This window comes from Rhinopithecus bieti, unplaced genomic scaffold (genome assembly GCF_001698545.2).
Source record: "Rhinopithecus bieti isolate Rb0 unplaced genomic scaffold, ASM169854v2 scaffold_17174, whole genome shotgun sequence".
NCBI classification, from domain to species: Eukaryota; Metazoa; Chordata; class Mammalia; order Primates; family Cercopithecidae; genus Rhinopithecus; species Rhinopithecus bieti.
The window spans coordinates 1,823,454-1,841,790 of NW_016808962.1; the positions used below are offsets into that span (position 1 = coordinate 1,823,454).

Consider the following 18,337-nt stretch of genomic DNA (forward strand, 5'->3'; position numbering starts at 1 on the left):
TTGGGAAATGCTAAACATATACCCAGGCTATGCCTCAGCAATTTGGTTTCTACATATGCCCAAGAGAAATGAAAACGAGCCCGGGCAACATGAGACCCCATCTCCACAAAAAGAAAAAAGAATTAAAAAAATAATGGGGTATGGAAGCATGTGCCTGTAGCCTCAGCTACCCAAGAGACTGAGTGGGAGGATAGCTTGAGCCAGGGGATCGAGGCTGCAGTGAGCTGCAATGGGCCACTGCACTCCAGCCTGAGAGAGAGTGAGACCTTTCCTCTAAAAATAAAAATAAAAGCAATATGGTCTGGCCTGGTGCAATGGCTCACGCCTGTAATCCCAGCACTTTGGGAGGCCTAGAGGGGCAGATCACCTGAGCTCAGGAGTTCCAGACCAACCTGGCTAAAATGGTGAAACCCTGTTTCTAAAACTAAAAATACAGAAATTAGCCGGGCGTGGTGGTGCACGCCTGTAATTCCAGCTACTTGGGAGGCTGAGGCAGGAGAATCGCTTGAACCCAGGAGGCGAAGGTTGCAGTGAGCCGAGACCGTGCCATTGCACTCCAGCCTGGGCAACAAGAGCAAAACTCTGTCTCAAAAATACAACACGTTCATGTGCTGCTCAACAGTGAAGCTACGTCCTGAGAAATGTGTCATTAGGCGATTTTGTTGTGACAAACCTAGATGAGACAGCCTACCCCACACCTAGGCCAGAAAATCCGAACACGTGGTAATCTTGTATTTATTTATGTATTTGTTTTTGAGATGGAGTCTCGCTCTGTCGCCCAGGCTGGAGTGCAGTGGCACAATCTCGGCTTACTGCAACCTTTGCCTCCGGGATTGAAGCGATTCTCCTGCTTCAGCCTCCGGAGTAGCTGGGATTATGGCGCCCTCCAGCCACCACACCCGGCTACTTTTTGTATTTTCAGTAGAGACGGGGTTGCACCATGTTGGTCAGGCTTGTCTCGAACTCCTGGATTCATGATCCGCCACCCCCGTTCGGCCTCCCAAAGTGGTGGGATGACAGCTATGAGCCCCCGCGTCTGGCCAACACGTGGTAATCTGAAGGGTCCACCCCAGTATATGCGGTCCGCCTTCCACCGAAACGTCACGAGGCCCACGACTCAAAGGCGTGCTCCATTAAGTTACCGATAGCCCCAAACTCGCCCTTCCACGCCAGGCCTCGAGGTGCTCTGTGGACCACGGCGGAGCCCGTGGCCCTCGCGAGGGAGGGAAGGCGCTCCAGGTTCCCGCGATTCCCCCGGAAAGTGAAACTGCAGAGGCGCGACGTGGACACCGGCGGTCAGACGCGACCCCAGGCCGCACCGGCCCCAGAGGAAACTAGCGGGAGTCCACGGGCGGGAGCGCGAGTGGGCGGTGGTGGCTGGGCGCTCAGTGAAGACGCCATTCCGCCACGAAAACGCCCGCGACGCCGCTCCGCGGTGGGGCGAGGCGGGCTGGCCGGACCTGCGAAGCCCCACGAGCTCGGCGCCGGCTGGCTGCGGACTTGCTCTGCCTCCACGGCCTGGCCGCGAGGCTCCCGCAAGCCGGGAACCGCGAGCACCGGGGCTGACCCGACTCTCTCGGGCCTCAGACGGCGTGGGCCGTGGAAAACTCCGGTGCGGCCTCTTCCCCGGAAGTCCCCCAGTGGGCCCCGGCCGCTCTGGCCTGCGCGTGCCCGGCTCGCTGGTGCCCTGGGCGGCGCCCAGCCGCTGGCGTTCTCCGCGCTATGGTGGGCGCGCGGCCGCCACGTGGAGACGCACTGGGCCGCGGCGGCCGCCGCGCTCTGAGAGGCGCGTTCCGGACGCGCACCGCCCCCGCCCGCGTTCCCCCGGCAACCTGCGGCCGCCGCCATGGACGCGCTGTCGGACAGGGCCCTCCCGGGCTCGCGGCGCCTGGGCGCGGTGGACCCAGTCTCAGGCCGCGCGGGCGACCCCCGGCGCCCTGGGCGCGCTTCTCCGCCTGGCTGGAGTGCGTGTGCGTGGTCACCTTCGACCTGGAGCTGGGCCAGGCGCTGGAGGTGAGCGGGCGCGGGCGGGTGGGCAGGGCTGGGCCGCTCGGGGCCCTCGGCCGCCCCGCACTCTCCGTGGCCTTCGGCCGCCGCCTCCTGGAGAGGCCTCTTCCTCGGGCTCCAGAAGCGCTTCCCAGGCCGAGGAGGGAAGGCCAGCCACTCGGAGTCGGATCTGGTCTTCACATTGGGATGGAGAATTTTGCATCACCTGAGTGGTACTCTTTCGATTTTTCTGAGTAAATATCTCACATCTCCCCCCTCCATTCCCCACCGGAGTAGTGACACCTTCATCCCCTCAGTGGCTCCCGCCAGAGTCCTGGGCTTACCCTCTGCTCCGCGTCCCGTCTCTGGGCATAGGCAAGGCTGGCGGCTCCTTCTGCAACAAAGGTCTCGGATCCGTTCTTTTGCTGCCATCACTGATGTCATCCCCGCCCCAGCTGCACCCCAGAGTTCAATCTTTGTTGCTCTCCTGCTTAAAACCCTGCAGCGCCTCCTTGTTCACCTAGAATCGGATCCAGACCCCATGGGCCCTTGTCCCTCGACCTGCGTCTTGTGGTGGTCTTGCCCTTGGGGGTCTGTTCATCGGCTGTGCCCATGGGCTTTCGATGTGGTCTTCCTACTGCCTGCAGGCCTCCACTCACCTACCCACACACGCAGCCTCCCTTCCTCCAGGGAGGCCCCGCAGGATGATCGTCTCTGTGTCCTGTATGACACACACGGGAGAGCTGACCAGCACAGGGGAGGCCCACCTGCAGGTGGAGGGAGGCTTCCCCGCACTGGCGGAAGGAACCTCCTGAGAGGTAGTGAGCGCTCCATTACTGCAGGTGTCCAAGATGAGGCCCAATTGTCCTCATCAGGAAAGCCAGGCAGCACGTCTCTGTGGTTGGGAGATGCTTTCTAAGGCCCTGCTGAACTCCAAGAAGCCATACGAAGCCTATAGTCTTCTAAACAGAAAACAGAAAAGCGTTAACTCTAGCACTCTCTGGAGCCCCTCCCACCACACAACGTCCCCAGCAGGTGCACCGTCTCCAGCAGGTGCACCGTCTCAAACACATCACTGGGTGGGGGCTGAGTACCAAGAAATGTGACCTGTCCAGGGTTGAGAGCCCACTTTCTTAGTTCAATACTGTTGCCCAGATTGTTACCCACAAAATCACAAAAGAAGTTAAGAGGTTCCGGCCAGATGCAGTGGCTCACCCCTGTAATCCCAGCACTCTGTGAGGCCGAGGCAGGCAGATTACCTGAGGTCAGGAGTTCAAGACCAGCCTGGCCAACATGGTGAAACCCTGTCTCTACTAAAAATACAAAAATTAGCTGGGTGTGAGGATGGGCGCCTGTAATCCCAGCTACTTGGGAGGCAGAGGAAGGAGAATCGCTTGAACCCAGGAGGCGGAGGTTACAGTGAGCCGAGATTGCACCATTGCACTCAAGCCTGGTGACAAGAGTGAGACTTCATCTCAAAAAAACAAAAAACAAACAAAAAAAGAAGTTAAAAAGTTCCTGGCACGATGCGGTGACTCACGCCTGTAATCCCAGCACTTTGAGGGGCTGAGGCAGGCGAATCACAAGGTCAGGAGTTTGAGACCATCATGGCCAACATGGTGAAACCACATCTCCACTAAAAATACAAAAATTAGCCAGGCGTGGTGGCAGGCTCCTGTAGTCCCAGCTACTCGGGAGGCTGAGGCAGGAGAATCGCTTGAACCCAGGACGGGGAGGTTGCAGTGAGCTGAGATCGCACCACTGCACTCCAGCCTGGGTGACAAACTGAGACTCCATCTCAAAAAAAAAAAGTTAAGAAGTTCGTCTGTTCCTTAAGGCATTCTCATGTTATTTTCTAAACCCCATTTGGAAAGTTACTTCTGAGCTGTTGAAGGCTGTGTGTGCTTGGGATACCCAGCTCGGACCGGGGGCATGGTCAGCTGGCGGAGTGCTGGGGACCCGGGTCCATGTCCTAAGCCTCCATAGCAGTGACCTGGACACCTACAGCTCGCTGGGTCTGTGCAGAAACCTGGCAGTGGATCCACTGGGGCCTGAGCACATGACTCTTGCTTTTCCTCCCTCCCCTGGAAGTCACGGGGAAGATTAAGGCCGTTTTAGTCACTTACAGACTTTTAGGGAGCACCCACTGTGCACTCAGTCACAGCTCAGCCCAGCTAAGCACCGCAAAGTCCCAGGGCTGTGCTTGGTTCTGCAACGTGGAAGGAAGACTCTAGTTGGGATGCATGCAGCTCAGAGGATGGAATGGGCTTAGGGAAATAAGTCTTGGACGCTGAGAAGAGACAGGGGAGGGGATCCTGTTTCAGGTAACCCCTCTCCCAAAATGGCAATATAAGCAAAAGGCAAAGAGCTGGTGATTCAGTTACTCATTCAGTAAATCACTTTGAAGGCCGAGTGCAGTGGCTCACGCCTGTAATCCCAGCACTTTGGGAGGCTGAGGTGGGCGGATCAGCTGAGTTCAGGAGTTTAAGACCAGCCTGACCAACATGGAGAAACCCTGTTTCTACTAAAAATGCAAAATTAGCCGGGCATGTTGGTGCATGCCTGTAATCTCAGCTACTCAGGAAACTGAGGCAGGAGAATCGCTTGAACCCAGGAGGCAGAGGTTGTGGTGAGCTGAGATTGCACCATTGCACTCCAGCCTGGGCAACAAGAGCAAAACTCCATCTCACAAAAACAAAACAAAAAACCGTAAATCACATTGAGCAGCTACCACCAGCCCAGCCCCACAATACTGGTGCCCAGCACATGAGAAGACAAGGCTCTAGCCCTCTAGGAGTTCACACTATATGCCAGTGATACGGAGAGTAAGTGGTTCAGGGTCCATAGTGCTCACAGGATACCCCCGCAACTGTACACATGGGGGCACCGTGGAAATGAGTGCAGTGCAGCCTGCTTGTGAGATGAGGGGTCCAGCTTGAGAGGGGCCGGCAGGGCTGTGGGGTGACAAGGGGTCTGGCTTGAGAGGGGCTGGGCAGGACTGTGGGGTGACTGGAGTGTACAGGTCAGCTTAGGAAAGGGCCTGGCTCCGCCTTCTCAGCTCTTGAAAACTCACCTCTTGGGCTGGGCGCAGTGGTTCCTGCCTATAATCCCAGTACTTTCAGAGGCCGAGGCGGGAGGATCACTTGAGGCCAGGTGTTCCAGACTAGCCTAGGAAACATAGTGAGACCCTGTCTCTACCAAAAATAAAAATAAATTAGCCAGGTGTGGTGGTGTGCACCTGTAGTTACAGCTCCTCAGGAGGCGGAGGCCGCAGGATTGCTTGAGCCCAGGAATTCAAGGCTGTGGTGAGCCATGATCATTGCACTCCAGCCTGGGTTACGACGAGAACCTGTCTCGAAACAAAATTAAAAGAAAAAAAAAAGGCCAGGCGTGCTGGCTCATGCCTGTAATCCTAGCACTTTGGAAGCCCAAGGTGGGAGAAGCGCTTGAGCCCAGGAGTTCTAGACCAGCCTGGTCAATATAGCAAGACCCACATCTCTACAAAAAATACAAAATATGGCCGGGTGTGGTGGCTCACGCCTGTAATCTTAGCACTTTAGGAGGCTGAGGCAGGGGGATCATGTGAGCTCAGAAGTTTGAGACCAGCCTGGGCAACATGGTGAAACCCCGTCTCTACTAAAAATACAAAAGATTAGCCGGGCATTGTACGCCTGTAATCCCAGCTACTCTGGAGGCTGAGTTAGGAGAATCGCTTGAACCTGGGAGGTGGAAGTTGCAATGAGATGAGATCGTGCCACTGCACTCCAGACTGGGTGACAGAACTGGAGCACAGCTCTCAAAAAAAAAAAAAAAAAAAAAAGAGCCAGGCATGGTGGCACACACCTGTCGTCTCAGGTACTTGGGAGGCTGAGGTGGGAGAACTGCTTGAGTCCAGGAGTTGGAGGTTGATCCTGTCTGTTAAAAAACAAAAAACAAGCTGGGTGCAGTGGCTCACACCTGTAATCCCAGCACTCTAGGAGGCTGAGGCGGGCGGATCACGAGGTCAGGATATCGAGACCATCCTAGCTAACACGGTGAAACCCCGTCTCTACTAAAAATACAAAAAAAAAAAAAAAAAATTAGCCGGACATGGTGGTGGGCGCCTGTAGTCCCAGCTACTCAGGAGGTTGAGGCAGGAGAATCGCTTGAACCCGGAAAGTGGAGCTTGCAGTGAGCGGAGATCACATCACTACACTCCAGCCTGGTGACAGCAAGACTCCGTCTCAAAAAAAAAAAAAAAGTCCAACCAAATAGAGAATAGATGGATTCTCATCAGCACTGCATTCAGCCCAGCAGGACAGGACACACTGGCTTCCGGGAGCTGTGCTGTACATGAGGGTGAAGATGAGAGACAAGGAGGCTCTCGCATAGGAGAACAGCTTTGACCCCGGGCATCCCGAGGGTGGCCAGGCCATACCTTCAAAACTGCTCCCTGGATGTGCCTTCTCCAAGCCAGGCTCCCACCCGCAGTCTTCCTGGGTGACTGCTCACCAGGAGCAGAGACCGGTGCAGGCTGCCTCAGGCGAAAAGGGCAAGACCCTCATGGAACCCCGAGCAGGGCACAGCCTGGCCTGGGAGGCCTGCATGCCCTCAGGATCAGCTCCATGTGTCCCCTCACCTTGGCATGCCCAACCCCAGGTAGCCTGACCCCTGGCTTAGTACTCAGCTTCAGGCTGTAACTGGGCCCCAGGGCCACTCCCAAAGATGGTGAGCCTGAGAATGTGGGTTTCCCTGGTCAGACATGCTGAGGGCCCCCGGGCATGGGCACGGAGCTCAGAGGCCACAAGCTCCCGTGACCAGCAGACCAGGTACAGAGTCCTGACCTCAGGCAGAGGGTACCCGCCTTTCCTCAGCCCTCCTCAGTGCAGACACATGAAGGCTCAGACTGAGTGGCCCTATATCCCCAGCCCCTCACGGAGCTATCCTGAGGCGCCCCTGTGCGTCCAGCCTACTCCCAGCTTCCTCCTTCGTCTTCCTCCTGACCATTCCTTGGTGCCTGTTTAGCTCCCCTCCATCCACCTGTCCTAGTAGACCTCAGAGACCTCATCACACATGCCACAAACACTGTATGGGGAGGGTCTGTTCTGTGTCAGGTGCTGGGAGGCAGAAGTAACCAGGACAGGGTCCCTGCCTTAAAGAGATTTGCTCTGTGTTGGAAGAGACAAAGCAGGACCACAGTAGCAAGCCCAGAGCAAACAAAAGCAGAGCTATTTTCACAGAGCAAGCGGGGCACGGTGGCTCACGCCTGCACTCCCAGCACTTCAGGAGGCTCAGGCGGGAGGATTGCTTGAGCCTAGAAGTTCAAGGCTGCAGTGAGCTGTGATTGCACCGCTGCGCTCCAGCCTGGGTAACGGACCGAGACCCCGTCTCTCAAAAACAAAATGGCAGATGCTTTCATCCAGGGCCTGGCTCCTCACTGTCTGGGGGCTCAGGGCACATCTTGGAAGAAGCCTTATTATAGCCTAAATTCAACTCAGTGGAGAAATTGGGCAGATGGGATGAGGAGGGGACAGTGTGCAGAGGCCCTCCCAGCAGGCTTCAGACAGCCCAGGAGACACTGCAGGGTCCACTGGGAATGGGGGCCCTGGGAGGTCCCTAGAGGGAAAGTGGTCCACGTGTGCATGGACCTGCTGGACTGGGCTCCCAGGCTCACCTGCCCTACCTGCCGCCTCTGTCAGTGCACACCTGTCTTCCAGGTCATTCAGCGCCTGCTTAGTGTCATGCTCTCCCCCACTGTCCACTCCTGGGGGTGCAGGGCTTGTCCGGCTGGGCACTCACTGGGCACTGCAGGTGGGGCACAGGCCCTGGCAGGGGGAGGCTGGATGAAGACTGCTGAGCAGGATGGGGAGAGGGTCTGACAGCAGGCTGCCATCATGGAGCAGGTGTGCTTCCGGGCCTGCATCTGAGCAAAAGCTCGGGGAGCAGCATGTCCGGGGCCCTCTGGCTTGGCAGGTGGTGATGGAGATGGAGGACCAGCCAGGCGGGGCCCTGTGACCGTCCCGGGTGAGGGGCCTCTGGATCCCTGAAGCACTACCCTTCTGATGTCTGATGCTGTGAACTGATGTCCGGGTGTGTAGGGGCAGGGGGGCCCAACTGCAGTCTGGGCAAGAGGTGGTAGGGTGGCTGTGAGGACCAGGGGTATGAGAAAGGGGTCAGGAAGCCCACTCCGTTGTGCTGGCCTCTTACTGAGAGGGACCTGGGGAGGTGGGAGTAGAGAAGCCTCCGGCTGCCAGGGGAGTTGCCTGGGGCCTGGTGCCTGGAGGTCAGAGAGAGGGGCGGGTCAGCAAGGAGCTGGGCACAGTAGCCAGAGAAGATGGTGTGGGGAGGACGCAGCCCGCTGTTGGAGCAGGGAGCCGGGGGCGAGCCAGCACCATGGCACTGATCTGCACCCCAGAGACAGATGCTGCAGCTGCTGGGACGGTCCCAGTCCAGCGGATGCCATCAAGGGGTGTTGCCTCCTTGGGCAGATGGCGTCACCAGGCGCTCTGTCTTCCTCTGCAGCTGGTGTATCCAAATGACTTCCGGCTCACAGACAAGGAGGTGAGTCCTGGCCCTCTTGGGAGTGGACGGGACCCAGGAGTGGGTCGGCCCTCACCGGGTTTTGTATGTTTCAGAAAAGCAGCATCTGCTACCTGTCTTTTCCCGACTCACACTCAGGTAGGTGACCCCATCTTTACTGGGGCTGGACATGAAGCCAGCTGGGCATCCCTGTAGCCCAGGCCAGGGGCATCACGGCTGCCTAGGCTGCCCACGGTGCAGAGTGCCACAGGGGGTGGGCAGCACCAGCCCCATGCCCACTCAGTGGAGGCACCCAGATCTCCGCGTTGCAGCAGGTCAGGCAGGTCCCCAGATGCACGTGGAAAGGGTGTCTGTCTGCAGAGAGACCAACAGTCTCCTACACCCCACAGAGCGGCCACCAGGAGCTGGGCCTCCCTCCTGCTCCTGCCCCGGGGCATAGACGTCTGGGTAACCATTTTCTAGTGCCTGGTTTCTGTCTCAAGCATGTTGAGCCAATCTCCCGGATAGGTTGGAGGTGCTTTTCTGTGCGAGCATATTCTCAGACCTGTAGGTGCAGGGTGTGCAGGAGTCAGAATAGGAGCCACTGGGAAACACAGGCCCCTACAGCTGGGCATTCTTTCTGGGGCTTTTTTTTTTTTAATTTTTGAGACGGAGTCTGACTCTGTCACCCAGACTAGAGTGTAGTGGCGCAGTCTCAGCTCACTGCAACCTCCACCTCCCGTGTTCAAGTGATTCTCCCGCCTCAGCCTCCCAAGTAGCTGGAATTACAGGCGTGTGCTGCCGTGCCTGGCTGATTTGTGTCTTTTCAGTAAAGACGGGGTCTCACTGTGTTGGCCAGGCTGGTTTCTGGCTAATAGCAGAGGCCAGGCTCGCAGGGCCCTTGGTCCCCAGTCCCCAGCTCCCGGCCCTGACGTGTGGTGGGCTGCCCCCTTCTCAGGCTGCCTTGGAGACACTCAGTTCAGCTTCCGCATGCGCCAGTGTGGAGGGCAGAGGAGCCCCTGGCATGCCGACGATAGGCACTACAACAGCAGGGCGCCCTTGGCACTCCAGGTGAGCACTGGGCTGCGTCTCTGGCCTGCTTCTCTTCCCCTGCTCCCCACGGGTCCTGCCAGGCTCAGGCTGGTGGGAGAAGCCCTTTTGGAGTGCCTGGGCACTGTTTGGCAGGAGAGAAGCTGGCCATGCCCCGCTGACCCTGCAGTCCCAGGCACCAGCCCCAACTGAGGATGGGCCAGCTCTTCCGGGGTCTCCCCAGGGTCCCTGGGGCTTTCCCTTGGCACCACACTTCCATCACTGGGCATCTGCATAGTTGAACAGGGGCCCACGTGAACCTCCCAGGGCCCCCAGCACCCTGAACCCCTCTCCCCTATACCAGCAGACTCCCTGCTGTATCAGCAGGGCTGTTACCCACCTTCTGAGCCCAGGACCTCCTGGCCTCTGCCTTGGTGGCCAGAGGGCAGGGACAGAAGCTCCAGGAGCCTCCTGCTTCTCCAGGCTCCCATCTGCTGCAGTCCCTGCATGCTGCTTGCCACTCCCAGCCGTGGGGCTGGCCAGGTGGTCTGGGTGGGGCACGGCCTGGCTAACCCTTGCTCCTTCCAGAGGGAGCCAGCGCACTACTTCGGCTACGTGTACTTCAGGCAGGTGAAGGACAGCTCTGTGAAGAGGGGCTACTTCCAGAAGGTACGCTGCCTGGCCACTCGGGGCTGGCGCCTCAGAGAGGCAGGAGCTGGTAGGCAACAGGAGGGACTGTGGGGCGGGCAAGGGGTCCTGAGCCTCCAGCAGTGCCCACCCCTCCTGCAGCCCCACCTGGGCTGTGTCCAGCTCTCCTTGCAGCCCCCCCCTGCCCTGTCCTTGCCTGGCGTGGCACCCAAGGCCCTTATGTCCCGGTCCAGGACATTTCTGCCCCGCACTGATGGCTGGAGGGTCATGTCAGGGTCAAGACAACCCAGCCTGGAAGCCATAGGCCGAGAGTAAAAGCTGCTCAGCCCCTGGGGAGATCATTCCAGAGATTCTGGCCACCATGCGTTTCCCTCCAAAGGCCCTAGGGTCCAGCTGCCCCGGCCGCCACCCAGGGAGTTCAGTGTTGGGTTTTCTCCTGTCTGATAATTCTGGGGTGTGAGTCAGGCCATTCCCGGGGCAGCTGTCCTGCGGAGTTGGTGGGCCAGCTCCAGGTGAGCGTGGCTTCGGGGGTCCCCATGGGCTCCTGAGTGGCTGGGGTGAGTGAGGCCTGGAGCTGGGGGCCTCTAACTGGCCCCGTGGCCCCGCAGTCTTTGGTGCTGGTGTCCCGCCTGCCCTTTGTCCGGCTGTTCCAGGCTCTGCTAAGCCTCATCGCCCCTGAGTATTTTGACAAGTTGGCGCCCTGCCTGGAAGCAGGTGAGTGGCCATCAGGCATGGCCATCGCGGTCTTATCATCCCAGCTGTGGCCCCTGGTGGGCCTGACAGCAGCTTCTCCTTGGGGAGGGTCCTGACGCCGGCTACTGCATCCGCAGTGTGCAGTGAGATCGACCAGTGGCCGGCGCCTGCACCTGGGCAGACCCTGAACCTACCTGTCATGGGCGTTGTTGTCCAGGTGAGAGTCAGCTGGCTGGGGAGCAGGCTCTGCAGGTGTGTGGGGAGGCCTTACTCCCTCCGGCAGCTGCTCCCTCCTTCTCCCAGGTGCGCATCCCATCCAGGGTGGACAAGTCCGAGTCCAGTCCTCCGAAGCAGTGTGATCAAGAGGTGGGAACTGAGGTGGAGGCGGAGCTGAGAGGGCTTCACCCAATTGAGTCCTGCTCCTGGGCTGGGTAGTCCCACACCTGCCTCCCTGGTCCACCCTGCGGGGTGGTCAAACCCAGGCAAAGCCACAGGCTGTGCCTTGGTGTAGGGCTGGGCGCTCTCCACCCTCCCCTGCGCTGTGAGGCAGGGCCTGCTTGGGGCCCAAGGGGTGCCAGCACCCCCTTGGCCTTGACCTACACTCCCCTCCTCTCAGAACCTGCTGCCAGCCCCAATGGTTCTTGCTAGTGTCCATGAGCTGGACCTGTTCAGGTGAGTCCCCTAGGGTTCTGCACGCTGCTTTGGGGGAGCTCACTGTGTGCACGTGCATGTACGTGTGTGTGCGTGTGTGTCTGAGTGCGTGTGTGCACGTGTGTGTGTGTGTGTGTATGGCCAGTGCCATGTGGGGACTGCCCAAGGGAGGCAGCGCTCATCCTGAGTAACCCTTGGGACAGTTCTGGAAGGAAGAAGGGAGAATTGTGTAGAAGAGGAAGCAAGTGCCACATGGCTGCAGCCAGCGGAAATGGGCACAGTGGGCAGGAGGTCCTGAAAGACAGTGTCAGGAGAGGCTGTCAGGAGAGGCTGCCTGAGTCTGCCTTCACTGCCTCTGGGCGAGTCTGCAAGGGAGGCTGGGCTTTGAGACCATCCTGCTCTGTGGAGGGCCCAACAGGAGCCAGGGCTGCACTTGGGATGGGCCCAGGGTGACCAGAGGGGTCTAGGCGGGTACTCCCCCCGGCCCTGGGGCCACTTTAGGATGGCTGGTCCCTCACAGGTGGGTCCAGGTTGAGTCCCCCATTCCCAGGCCCAGGCCCAGCACAGGTGGACTGTCGGAGCTCAGGGTGGCCATGATAACCCGAGACACTCACATCTTCGACAGATCTGTCTTCACCTGGCGCAGCGTGCCGTGTTCACCAGCGCCTGGGTGAACACGTGGGAGAGTAGAGCCAGGGCCAGGAGTCTCAGCCCCTGCCCGGCCTCCCCGACCTTCCTGCCCGACCTCCCCGACCTTCCTGCCCGGCCCCAGGTGCTTCCGGCCTGTGCTGACTCACGTGCAGACACTGTGGGAGCTTGTGCTCCTCGGGGAGCCCCTGCTGGTCCTGGCACCCTCGCCCGATGTGTCCTCAGAGATGGTGCTGGCCTTGACCAGGTACCACCTTGGCTCGGTCCCGGCTGGGGTCGCTGGACCATCGCAGCTGCGCCTGGGCCGCCCCTGCCTCACCTGCTTCCTGTGCTCCTGCCCACAGCTGCCTGCAGCCCCTCAGGTTCTGCTGCGACTTCCGTCCCTACTTCACCATCCATGACAGCGAGTTCAAGGAGTTCACTACACGCACGCAGGCCCCGTAAGTGCCACTTCCGCCCCGCCTCTCTCATCCTCGCTGCACCTCCCTGGACCTCTGTGTCTGCCTCTTCTCTCTCTCTCTCTCTGTCTAGACCAAACGTGGTCCTGGGAGTCACAAACCCTTTCTTTATCAAAACACTCCAGCATTGGCCCCACATCCTCCGAGTCGGGGAGCCCAAGATGTCAGGTCAGGCTCCCAGGGAGGTGCAGGGGGTGATGCTCAGAAGCCTTATTGAGTGTGGGGCTGCCTCAGAGCCCATGGCCAGAGCTGCGGGCACTGAGGCCTGGCCACCGGGCATGTCTCGTAGGAGACCTTCCTAAGCAAGTCAAGCTGAAAAAGCCTTCAAGGTTGAAGACCCTGGACACTAAGCCAGGTCTGTGCTTCCCTTGACCTGGAGCCCCTCCACAGTGGAGGGGCCTGTCTTGTACCTGGTGGGTCTCCCAGGTGGGGCAGCGCGGCCCCCCGACCCCTGCTTCTCTCCCAGGACTCAGCAGCAGAGCTCAGACCCTCAGAACCTCAGACCTTCGGACCCTCAGACCCTCGGGGAGGGGGCGCCCTCTTGTCTTCTTCGGTGGGTCCCTGTGTCTGGGGTGGGGTGGGTGAGATTTTCAGGTGCGGCCAAGGGCATGGGGCTGCAGGCAGATGAGACCCCCACCCTGGCTCCTCTGTGGGGCTGCAGGAGTGTGGGAGGGAGGCCCTTGAAGGGCGGGGCGCCAGCTGTGCCCTCCCGCCAGGCCTCTACACCGCGTACACAGCCCACCTCCACCGTGACAAGGCGCTGCTTAAACGGCTGCTCAAGGTATGGGCTGTGGCGGGAGGGGGCTGGGGACGCAGGGAGTCTGGGGTGGTGTGAGGTGCAGCAAGGGCCTGGCCCCCCTTCCCTGCAGGGCGTGCAGAAGAAGCGGCCGTCAGATGTACAGAGTGCCCTGCTGCGGCGGCACCTCCTGGAGCTCACCCAGAGCTTCATCATCCCTCTGGTGAGGCACGGGGCTGGGGGGAAGGGGCTGGAGGGGAACGGAGCTGGGGGGGATGGGACGGGGAGGGCGGGACCTGGGGGGCACGGGGCTGGGGGAATGGGTCCCCCCAGACTCATCCCCTCCCTTCCCCACCCAGGAGCACTACATGGCCAGCCTCATGCCCCTGCCAGAAGAGCATCACAACCCTGGAAGTTGGGGGTCCTGTGGGGATTTTGTGGGTCCATGGGAGGGCGGGTTCCCTTCCCTCCCCCGGGAGAAGGGAATGGTCTGGAGCAGGAGGCCGTGGCTGTGTAGGAGACACCAGGGGTCAAGGCCATCATGTTTGTGAAACTGAGGGCCACAGGGCAGGTGGGCTGGGCAGGACCACAAAGAGGCTCCAGGGCCTGCGCCCTGGGAAGGGCTATCCTGGGAACAAGTGCAGGCAGGAAAGGGGGCTGGGGTATTCAGATGGTGAGAAGAGCATATCTGGACAATAAGTACCAGGTGCAGGCCATGAGGCCGAGTTCCCACGTGCTGGGCTCCACCCACCCCCATCAGACTCCTCCCCAGATCCGGGCCCTTCAGCCAGGATGACTTTCCTGCGTAGCCTGGAGCATGCCGCCCCCAGCTCACCTGCATCCTCAAGGGCGACTGGCTGGGTCTCTACAGGTGGGTGGACTGCGGATGCAGCCTCAGCCTTCCTTGGTCCCCAGGGTCAGCCTCCGTGCCCCCGCCTGTCAGTCCCCCAGGGTCAGCCCGCGGCCCTGCCCTGGTCAATCCCAACCCCAGGGTCAGCCCCACGGCCCCGCCTGGTCAGTCCCAGGGTCAGCCCCCGCGGCCCAGCCTGTCCAGTCCCCAGGGTCAGCCCCTGCAGGCCCGCCTGTCAGTCCCCAAGGTCAGCCCCAACGGCCCCCGCCTTCAGTCCCAGGGTCAGCCCTGCGGCCCTGCCTGTCAATCCCAATCCCAGGGTCAACCCCACGCCCCCGCCTGTCAGTCCCAGGGTCCAGCCCCGCGCCCCGCCTGTCAAAAGTCCCCAGGGTCAGCCCCGCCGCCTGTCAGTTCTCCCAGGGTCCAAGCCCCCGCGGCCCGCCTGTCAGTCCCCAGGGTCAGCCCGCGGCCCAGCGCCTGTCGATCCCAGGTCAGCCCCGCGGCCCCGCCTGTCAGTCCCAGGGCCAGCCCCGCGGCCCCGCCGCCTGTCAGTCCCCCAGGGTCTACCCGCGGCCCCGCCTGTCAGTCCCCAGGGTTCAGCCCTGCGGCCCTGCCTGTCAATCCCCAATCCCCAGGGTTCAGCCCCACGGCCCCGCCTGTCAGTCCAGGTCAGCCCCGCGGCCCCGCCTGTCAGGTCCCCAGGTCAGCCCCCGCGGCCCCGCCTGTCAGTCCCCAGGGTCAGCCCACGGCCCTGGCCTGTCAGTCCCCAGGGTCAGCTTCCGCGGCCCTTGCCTGTCAAATCCCAAATCCCCAGGTCGCCCCACGGCCCCGCCTGTCAGTCCCCAGGGTCCAGCCCCGCGGCCCTGCCTGTCAATCCCCAATCCCCAGGGTCAGCCCCAGCGGCCCTGCCTGTCAATCCCCAATCCCCAGGTCAGCCCCGCGGCCCCCGCTGTCAGGTCCCCCAGGTCAGCCCGCGGCCCCGCCTGTCAGTCCCAAGGTCCAGCCCGCGGCTCCGCACTGTCAGTCCCCAGGGTCGCCCGCGGCCGCCGCCTGTCATCCCAGGGTCAAGCCCCGCGGCCCCGCCTGTCAGTCCCGGGCCCCCGCGGCCCCCCGCTGTCCAGTCCCCAGGGTTCAGCCCCCGCGGCCCCGCCTGTCAGTCCCCAGGGTCAGCCCGTGGCCCTGCCTGTCAATCCCCCATCCCCAGGGTCAGCCCACGGCCCCGCCTGTCCAGTCCCCAAGGGTCAGCCCCGCGGCCCTGCTGTCAATCCAATCCCCCAGGGTCAGCCCCACGGCCCCGCCTGTCAATCCCCAGGGTCAGCCCCGCGGCCCGCCTGTCAATCCCCAATCCCCAGGGTCAAGCCCCACGGCCCCCTGTACAGTCCCCAGGGTCAGCCCCGCGGCCCCGCCTGTCAATCCCCACAGGCAGGTTTTTCAAGTCCCCCATTTGTGACGGCTGGTACCGGCAGCGGCACAAGGAGAGATGGCCCTGAAGGTTGGAGGCCCTGGCACCTGGAGGCTATTTGTGAGGCGGTGAGGGAGGCTGGGGGTTGGGGAGGGCCAGAGCGTGGTGGGGGTGGGCACAGGCCCTGGGCAGCGGGGGGCCTTGCTGACAGCAGACCCCATCTTTCCCTGCAGAACATCGAGACCTGGATGAAAGACAAGTCTGAGGTGGAGATCGTGGACCTGGTCCTGAAACTTCGTGAGAAGCTGGTAAGATGCCCCAGCCTTGTCCCAGCGCCACCAGCCTGGCATGGAGCTGCGCCTGCCCTGACCACAGCTGCCCCTGCAGGTGCGGGCTCAGGGCCACCAGCTCCCTGTGAAGGAGGCAACGCTGCAGCGGGCCCAGCTGTACATCGAGACGGTCATCGGCTCCCTGCCCAAAGACCTGCAGGCTGTCCTGTGCCCTCCCTAGGACAGACCCAAGGGCCACGGTCCCAGGGCCCTAGGTCTGCCTGAGCCTCCTGCTCTCCAGTGGCGGCGGCACTGGGCCAAGCACACGCTCCCCTTCTTTGGCCCCCCGCCCAGACTGCAGGCTCCACCATTGTCTCAGCAGTAAAGGCGACATTTGGAACCACAGCATGGCCCTGACCATAGGGATTCCGTGCCGGCGGAGCCTTGCCTCCTCCTGGGCCCCACCTGGCCTCCACAGACCTTAGGCTGGGACCGGGGCGGGGACAGGCTGGGAGCCCTCGCTGATGTGGGTGCGTCTACCGTCTGCCCCTCCCGGTGCCCATCTGTTGGCCCCCAAGCCCCCTGCACTGTGTGTGGTGTTTCCTGCAGCCCAACAGGCTGCCCGGGACAGGAGGGACCCTTTCCTGACCAGCCCCCGACTCACTCGTCTTATCTGGGGATGGGAGGCTGTTTTGCACACAGTCATCAACTTGAGAAGGGGAGAGACTGTTTTGCGGTGTGAAGAGCTCTGCCCACCACCCCGATGCCCCTCTGGGCCCCCACCTGCTTGGGGCTGTGGTTTGGTGGGAGGTAGGGGTTGGGCAGGGGGCGGTGTGGGGCCCAGCACCTCTGCTAGGAGAGCTGGCTCAGCCTGGCCTTCGGAGGGTCCACAGTACCTTCCTGGTTCCCAGTCCTGGAGCCCCCACCATGCACCAGCTCCATACATCCCTCCTAGGAGGTGGACAAGGCTCCTGTCGTCCAAGTTTGTCCGTCCATCCCCTACATGCAGCCCAAGGGGCTCTGGACTTTGGCCTGACCCTGCCTCTGGCTGAAGCCTGTGTGTCTCCCTTTCCTTGGTACGGGGTGAAGGTCCCTAAGAGCCACCTCCAGGTCATGTGCTCCCCCCGTGACACCTGCAGGCACTGAGGCCCATGGGTACGGTGTTGGCACCGTGCAGCACACGGTGACGGTACTGTCAGGGCTCCGGACAGCCAAGCCCCGCTCAGCATCACACACTGTGTGCCCAGGAATAGGTCCCCTGACCACTCAGACCCTCAGACTCCTTGCCTGAGCGACCCAGCCGTGCAGATGCCCGACATGGTGCTGGGAGGGTCACTCATGGAGAATGGGCTTTGTACCCTGCAAAGCCGGGCAGGTGCTGGCCAGGGGACACAGGGCTGGGGGAAGGACTTTTCTTTTTCTTCTGAGGCCCCCATTCAGTCGGTAGAAGGTAGCCTTCGTTCAGCACGCGTGCGCGATGTACTGTTTGTGTTCTCATTGGTGGTCTTGGACCACATCCTCCAGCCAGGCAGTGTAGAGTGAGCACTGCCAGCCACTTCAGTGCAGGGCGTGACCGAGCCACGAGGACAGTGGAGTCAGGTGTCCGGGCGACAGGTAGTTCTCAGAACTTGGTACATGTCAACTTGTCCCGCCGGACTGCGCCCAGGACAGCCTGTCCCTGTCGCCATTCTACAGACAAGGACACAGAGGCAGCCGGGAGGGTGACAAAGGGGAGCTATTGAGCCCAGATGTCTGGTGCAGGGTCCAAGGACGTGACCACGTTAAACAGAACACATAGAGGCTGAGGCGGCAAACCTGTTCTGTGGCAGGGGCAAGCCGGGGACCTGAGGGTGAGAAAGGTCCTGGCCTCAAATTCTGCTTGGGCCTCCCGACTGTAGCATGGGGGGACCAGCCTCCCTACTGAGGGCTTGGTCTCTAGAGGGTCTACAGAGACACTGGCACCTCCTGTGTGGTCAGCTTGAACACTGACCTCCGTAAGATGGGGCCTGGGGGCCAGTACAGGCCCTGCCATTAGCTGCCCTCCACCAGGGCCCTCTGCAAAAGCCTTGTGCTGGTGACCCGTCCCCTGAGGACCACCACTTCAAGGTGTCGAAGAAGCTTGGGAAGACAATCCGCCTCTCTCACAACTGTGGCCCCACTTTGGGGAGTGCACCCAAGGCCCATGGTGGCATGTGCTTCCCCACACCACAGTCTCACCTCACTTGGCTTTCTGAGGGCTGCCCCATAGCACAGAGGGCTGCAGGGAGGGGCTTCAGGCTGGTCTCAGAAGCCCCCAGGGACCCTGGCCACTGTCTGTCCAGAAATGCGCAAGCAGATTTCCCTGGAGGGCTCTGGTAAGGCCACATAGGTGGGTGGGTGGGAGACTTGGTGGGGGGCACTGGGCCAGGCGGCCAGCATTGCCCTGGGCAGAAGCCAAGGCTAAGGTGGAGGGTAGTGTCCCAGCCCCTC

At 61.2% G+C, this 18,337-nt stretch overlaps 1 protein-coding gene across 1 annotated transcript; it reads left to right on the plus strand.

The window, feature by feature from the left end:
* Positions 1-1,722: 1,722 nt before the first annotated feature.
* On the plus strand, positions 1,723-16,273 carry DENND6B (DENN domain containing 6B). The gene is given in 21 exon segments (XM_017888048.1): positions 1,723-2,013; positions 8,488-8,526; positions 8,601-8,643; positions 9,443-9,555; positions 10,102-10,182; positions 10,770-10,875; positions 10,992-11,071; positions 11,158-11,220; positions 11,471-11,526; positions 12,278-12,400; positions 12,498-12,593; positions 12,685-12,779; positions 12,901-12,966; positions 13,328-13,392; positions 13,481-13,570; positions 13,707-13,746; positions 14,095-14,218; positions 15,624-15,702; positions 15,704-15,727; positions 15,833-15,907; positions 15,987-16,273. Coding segments are annotated over 21 exon segments (1,872 nt in total). The 3' UTR covers positions 16,110-16,273.
* The last annotated feature ends 2,064 nt before the right edge of the window (positions 16,274-18,337 follow it).